This window comes from Eucalyptus grandis, chromosome 11 (assembly GCF_016545825.1).
Source record: "Eucalyptus grandis isolate ANBG69807.140 chromosome 11, ASM1654582v1, whole genome shotgun sequence".
Taxonomy (NCBI): domain Eukaryota; kingdom Viridiplantae; phylum Streptophyta; class Magnoliopsida; order Myrtales; family Myrtaceae; genus Eucalyptus; species Eucalyptus grandis.
In genome coordinates, this window is record NC_052622.1 from 28,746,058 (window position 1) to 28,753,463 (window position 7,406).

Sequence of the window (7,406 nt, forward strand, 5' to 3'; positions counted from 1 at the left end):
GCTTGGCTTCACCCAAGCCAAATCTAGCGATGCCAACCCCTCACCCAGGCTAGGGTTGCCTAGGTGAGGGCCGGCCTCGCTAGATTTGGTCTAGGCAAGGCCGACCCTCGCCTAGGTGAGGCCTTGCTAGATCTAGTCTAGGCAAGCCTTGACAAGGGCTCCTCGCTAGATTTGGCAAGGTTGGTTCTCGCTCAGGCTAGGGTGGCCTTGCCCGGCATCATCGTCACTTGGCCAACTCCCAACCAGGCTTCTTGGCCTGGGCGAGGGTCGACCTTGCCAAGCCTACGCAAGGCTGGCCTCAGTAGGCCTCCCTTAGCCAAGTCAAGCCTTGCTTGTGGCAAGCGAGGCCAGTCCGGCTATGGCGGTGATTGGCCGTTGCCTGTGGCGGGTCGGCCACTGAAAAATGAAAAGAAGAAAGCTAAAAAAAAAGAAAGAAAATAAAATAAAAATAAAAATAAAAATAATATTAAAAATTTATTAAAAATTGTCCACATCAGCACTAGCAATTGATTGGATGGACTCGATTAGTAAAAAATGAAAATATTTATAACTGAATTGACAAAAGTGTAATAGGTTTAGGATTTTTTGGATAATTTTTCTCTTGATAGTGTGATCTATCGATTGATAAGAGCAACACTTCCTGTTGAAAAAATCCAAGTTAGGCGAAGGCATTGCATCACGAGAGGAATCATTTGCTCCCGCTTGGCAATCCTTTAGCTCCCTTCGAGATCTAACCTCGGGAGGTTGCGACAGAGTCCTCGAAGGTTGTAGTGGCAGCGTTGAGCGTCTCGATCTACAGGCAACGAGGGATAGCTTTACGTGTCGCGTTGAACTTCGCGAATGGGCAACCAGCTTGACACTAATGCTGTCGAACTCCGCTTGTGATAAAGAGAGAATGAGGGAGGGAGACAACCAAAGGGTGTGAGACGTGTGAGCACAGCCACAAAGGGAGGGACGAGCTTGGCACTGGTGGCACCCCTTTGAACGTGTTACTCCTATAATTCAAGTGTGCAATGTAATATGATTTTATTATATGATTTTTTTTATTTTACCTGAGAGAGTCTATTTGTAACTTTATAGATCGTTTTTTTTTTTCTTGAGGTACTTGGGATCATTGATTAGTTAGGTCACAAATTATTATTTTTTTAATTTTGGTTTTTTGATGCTTACTCATATGTTCCTGCACTTTTTTCCATTTTTTTGTTTTTAACTTTCATGAAACTAAGGTTCTAGAACCTATAGTTATAAATTCATGTATTTATTATGGTAGAATAAATGAAATTTTCTGCTCTATTGATTAATAGCCAATATTCAGGTACTCTTGCATTTCATTCAGTGGATGAATTGTCATTTAAAAAGATAAATCTAAGAACTTTCACTTGTTATGCCATCAGTTGGAACAAAGCCAATTAACATGACGATAAAGGGTAGTTTATACCCTTGATCAATACCATCTATCAAGTTCCTATATGCAGGGACTCTATGTTATGAGTGCGTATTGTTCTTTGAAGGCATTCATATTGCATAGATTTAGTGGCAAAAGTAGATAGATACGGTCAAATACAAACACATGTTTCAACTTCTACGGTGAAGTTGAAATAGGACAAAGGAATTACCGAGTATTCCTCCTCATTCTAATAACTCCACAATAGAAGGACCTTATAAGTTTCATCCATCACTTTTATGAAGAAAAAGTTCACCAACTCACATGTTTCCAACTCCAATATGACCACCGCTCTGATTACCATGTCCTCCATGTGGAATAGGTATTGCCTTTAATGGAACGGCTTTCCTTAATGTGATACCCATCCTTTCACTCATGTCCATCTCCTCCGGCTTCGTGCCGCCTGCTAATACCCAATCGAATGCATGCAACAGAGACCCCAACGCCAATGGAAGCACTCGAGAGGCGAGCGGCACAGCAGGGCACATTCTACGCCCTGATCCGAATGGAATGAACTCGAAATGGTGTCCCTTGTAATCTGCCGTGTTTGGCTCCAAGAATCTCTCCGGCTTGAACTTCATAGGATCTTTCCATGTCTTGGGGTCTCTACCAATTGCCCACACGTTGACTAGAACTTGGGTCTCTTTGGGTATGTAGTAGCCAAGCATCTTGCAAGAGCTCATGGCCATGTGCGGGACCAAGAATGGTAGGGGTGGATGAAGCCTTAGGGTTTCTTTGATGACTGCTTTGAGGTAAGGAAGGATTTCAACATCCTTTTCTTCGAATTTTCGGTTCAAGCCAATGGTGCTTCTCAACTCAGATTGGACTTTGGCGAGGGTATGGGGGTTGTGGAGTAGCTCAGCCATCGCCCATTCAAGTGTGCTTGTCGTGGTGTCCGTCCCCGCAGTGAACATTTCCTATCAAAAAATCATTAGCCACATATATGAATGTGGTAAAATGTACTCAGCCATAGTCAAAGGAGTTTATACATGATAAAGAGAGCTAAGAATATAGAATAAGGTGACGAAATTTATGTAGTTATTAAATAATTGTTTCATATTCAAATGCTTAAGAATTTTTTGTCAAGAGACTTCATAGATCTCTTTTGTAAAGAGTAAAGAATATTGACGAAAATGTGCATCATCCTTGATTCATGGTAACCAACAAAAGAATCGGCGATGACGTGCGCAAAGCTAGTTAAATGATGAAGTAATTCGTATTTATTATATACCGTTTTGGTCTTCATTCCATACGACAAAAGCTAATGCAATGAGGATTAAGATGCTACATAGTCTCTACCATTATTAAACGCGATGGGCCATAAGCATCGGCATCTACAGGAGAGGCCTTATGTTTGCTTACTCACAATCAGTCCAATGGCGGCTAATAGGGGGTTCAACCTTCCATGATTGATGTGATCAGCTCACTAACCGGATCTTTAAGAGATATGGGACCATTTTTATTTTAAGGGAAAAGAGACGGGTCACTGTGAGTTAAGTTTCGCATAAGTTGAGTATATTACCAAGTTAATAACTTAAGTAGCACTGACATGTGACATGGACATATGACACGACACAATATAACACGCCGACATGTCATTTTTGAAAAATAGATAATTTCGGCACACTGGGACACGATATATATTAAATGAATATTTTTTTTATTAATTTGATTTGAATTGACAAATAAATAAATAATAAAAATAGCTTATAATGAATTTACACTAATAATATTAATAAATCTATTTATAGGAAATTCGAAATATATATTTATAGTTAGTGTGTACTCATATTTGAAAACATGTTTCTAACTTTAATAAAAATTATTAATGAAACTAACGACTAACAAAAGATTAGAATCAATTTGTTTACATAAAATCTATTATATTCTATAACGATTAAAATTTATTATTATTTACTATTCAGTATTTTAAATCACTTTTTTTCTAACAAAAAGAAGTCGTGTCTAACACCCCAAAAAAAAAAAAAAAAAACCGCTGGCCCCAAACCTCTCTTCCCCACGCACCAAAACCCCCATACAAAAACCGCCACCCCCAGACCCCCCCCTTCCGCCCCGGTTTCTCCCCTCATTTCTTTCCCCCATCACCCATCAAAGTTGTCATTTCTCTTAAAATTTAAAATCATCCTCTCAGCCGTCCCTCCGCACTAGAATCCTTATTTTAATTATTTTTTTTATCTACTCTTTTTGTTAAAAGTTAAAACCCTCCTTTGCAGCCTCCTCTTCCTCCTCCTCGCTCGATTCTCTTCATCTTGATCTTTGCTCTCTCTCGATCACATCGTCACAATCGCTTGTCGCTGCACCTGCGACCCTCCCTCCTTCATAGCCGCAGCCGCAGCCACTGCCTTTGGAAATCCACCATGCATTGCAGTCGCGGCCCTCCTCCTTACAGTCATGGCCACGCCATCACCTCCGCAACCTCACCTCTGCTCCCCTGCCCTTGCATCCGCCTTCCATCGCCTTCTTTAACAATTTTCTCTACCTTCGCACTTGCAGACCTGCTTTTGAAGCCACCATGCTTCTCACAATTTCCAAACACGCGAGTCGAAGAGTGTCGGAAAGAGTTGATTGTGTGTCAGGTTTTTCAACACACGTTAATCGCGTGTTCAAATGTGTCCGAGCCTGTCCGAGCTTGACGGACACGTGTCGGAATGTTTGACACAACACGGAAGCTCCCTGAATGTGTCCGTGCATCATAGTTAATAAAATCTAAAAATGTGCAGAGTGCATATGAGGTAGTACAAGTTCTTACTCTATGATTAACTTTATTCACCACATCATTCATGTCTATATAAAGTTTTTATGATCTCCGTAAACATAAACATTAAACCCACCCAATAACGTAAACTGCTTCTTCCACTAATTGACAGACTAGTCAAATTCTTAGTTTAGATGCAAGAGAGTTCGTCTTTAAATCCCAATATCTCACACTCAGAGTAATCTTAGGAGTAAACCTTCCCTAACTCGTGCATGAAGCTGTATTTCGATATATGGACCACATGGTTTGTTTACATTCATGAGAATATTAGTTAAGTCAAAAGTTTGTATATATCATAGGAAAAAAAACAGACATGACTAAATTGAAAAGAATTCAGAGAAAATGCTAAAGCTATTGGAAAATCATACTAAAACTGATTACGTGAATGACATGTTTTAATTAATTGCTGAAGTATGTGGTACAGATATCTTGAATGATTAGCTAAGTGAGTGTTGAACCAAGTGCTACCGCTTAGACAATCAGGCTGTAGAGCACCCAATAAAAAATTGGCATTCATTTATAGAAAAAGATTGTACTAATATTTCTTTTGTACTCCTAACATTGCTCAAGCTTTCAATCTGTAATTGTAATCTCAATTCTTTTGCAATCAACACTTCAATAATTATAACAAGGAAGGTCTTAATAGGATCAAAGGATCACCGAGACCACGAAGCATGGTGTATAAAGCGATGGATTGAGAAATTTCATGGTAATTAGGGTTCTACGTGCGTATGACCTTGAGAATTTTGTTTGTTGTATCATATGAGTTAGTATTGGCTAAACCATTGCACGTTTATCCAATCTATTGTAGCAGTGGCCACACGACCAACAGTAGCAATAATTAGTGAATTACTAATACGGATATTACTCGCAAGTAAACTTAATTAGATGCACTCGTTTGTAACACATGAATATTAAGCCTTGGAAACAATTCCTCTAATTAAGGACGAAAGAAAATATAGCCCTGAAAAATATCGTTTTGTGTGTATGTCACAAGAAAAGAGAGAGAAGATAGCTTACGAAGACGATGACATTGATGGTTCTTGAAGAAAACTCTGAAGGCTCCTCTGCACCATCACCACGGAACTCCAACAACACGTCTAAGAAGTCCTTCCTCCTATCTTCTGCAACTTCACCTTCTCTCATGCTCTCCATTCTTTCTTTGATGAACTGCCCCGCTATTTCAAACGCTCGCTCGACGTGGAATTGCGTATTCCTTCGTATTCCTTGTGGATCTAGCCATCTCAAAATCGGTAAGAAGTCCGCCACATTCGGCTTCCCGGCCAACTCCATCACCTTACCTGGAAAATTGCATCTCATGTCAGATTGCGATGGTATTTTTTATTTGAAATCGCCCCATAGCCCTCCCATACCATTTTTTTTTTTTTTTTGTGAAAACACGAGAATTCATGTCCATTGCAAGTCTACATCATACTTAGAACATGTATGTGGGGTTCGGGCAATGATTTTTGGGCCATTTAATTGAAAGATTAAAGTGAAATTACACCAATAATAATATGGATCTATATTATTTTACGTTAGAATAACGATTTCCTCTTCTTCTTACGTATTCTATGCTTAAATTTACTTTCTGATTGTTATCATGATCGTGAATTATGTGCAGTTGCAACGACAACATGTACCGGCATGGTAAAAAAATTTGGCCCCTCTCTTCGACTTCGGATCCAAGAGGTCTTTGGAGAACATGAGATTGCCGATGAGATTGAAAGCCATCAAGAAGAAGAATCTCCCGACATCAATGGACTTGGTGCCGGACTCTCCTGCATCCTCTATGAATCGCACCATCCTATCGACGCACCTGCTCCGGACGCTTTCCATGGCGTCTAAGCGCCTAGCAACAAAGAACTCGGTGGTGGAAAGGCGCCTCAGCATGCGCTGTTAGAGAATCAAGATCAGAAGCCAAGTCTGCAATATTGAGAAGTCAATCACAGGAGGTGAAGTCCTCGACAATTATAGATGTGGATCACCAGAAGGCAGTCAAGAAGCAAAAAGAGTTGAAGAAATTGATAACTCATGGATAATGAGTTTCATCAACGGTGGAGATCATACAGATGTCAAAGACACGGATTACCAAAGTCTCAAGATTGCTGAGTCTCAAGATTGCTGCGGATTACCAAAGTCTCAAGATTGCTGTTCTGTTTTGCTTAGCTGTAAAGTTTGTTAGCGAAAGTTAGTTAGTTTGTTTTTCTAGTTGTTAGTCCTCTGTTTTCCGCATATATACAGAGAGGTATTGTAATCGGTTGATGATTATGGAGAACATCTTCTTTTGTTCAATTGAATGGAAATACAGAATCGAAAACTTCTTCACAGATCATCTACTGTCATTCTTCATCTTCATCTTCTGTATTCTTGATTCTATAAGTTCTCATGCGCCAGTGAGGACCGTATTGAGCTGTGATTATCGAGCCTTCGTTGCTATAGTCGCCCTTCATGGCCTCATAAATCTTTCTTCCTGCAAGAACGACGTCATGGTTCCTGAACATTTCGCGAGCCACTTCGTCCGATGAGATCACCACTGTACACATGGAGCCAAGCCAAAGAGTCATTATTGGACCGTACTCACGAGCCAAGTTGGCGAACGACTTGTGCGGAGTCCAACTCAGTTGGAATATATTTCCTACCACAGGCCACCAACGTGGCCCTGGCGGCAACTGTCCTCGCTCCTCCAAGCGACGATGGCGGCGCTCCGTCACCATTGCCCACAAAACCCAAAGCAGTAGGGCAATTATCAGACCAACAACCTCGTAGTTCATTTGTTTAGTCTCAGATTTTCCTTTGAAGCTTTACCAAGTATGGTAAACGTTCGGGGGTGTAGGTCTACTATATATAGTGGTTTCATGAAGTTGGTGCAAACGCGGTGACATTCGTCCTTTTCTTCGAGGAATCTTCATGTGATCATGGTTACCGGATCTTTGTTAGTTGCGCAATCAAATATGGAATAAAGTTATGGACAATAATGTCAAAGTCATTACGACTTCCTACTAAAACTTATTTCTTGAATCATATAGTATTCGAGGACCACATTCGTTCTTTAGACAGCCCAGCAATCTTACATTTCATTTATACTGAATCAAAACCTATTACATCAAGTAAATGAATATCAGTAAAAAGTCTTGTTACGGTTAGCATTGCCAGTTACGATAATGTGTAACTTTTATAAAACAG

General features: G+C 40.3%; 1 protein-coding gene across 1 annotated transcript; it reads right to left on the bottom strand.

Moving 5' to 3' along the window:
- Positions 1-1,704: 1,704 nt before the first annotated feature.
- LOC104427610 (iridoid oxidase) lies at positions 1,705-6,994 on the bottom strand. Its single transcript, XM_039305244.1, has 4 exons — positions 6,615-6,994; positions 5,864-6,117; positions 5,241-5,521; positions 1,705-2,361 (listed from the first exon to the last, which is right to left on the bottom strand). The coding sequence occupies exons 1-4, from the start codon at positions 6,992-6,994 to the stop codon at positions 1,705-1,707; spliced, it is 1,572 nt and encodes a 523-aa protein (XP_039161178.1).
- Positions 6,995-7,406: the final 412 nt, after the last annotated feature.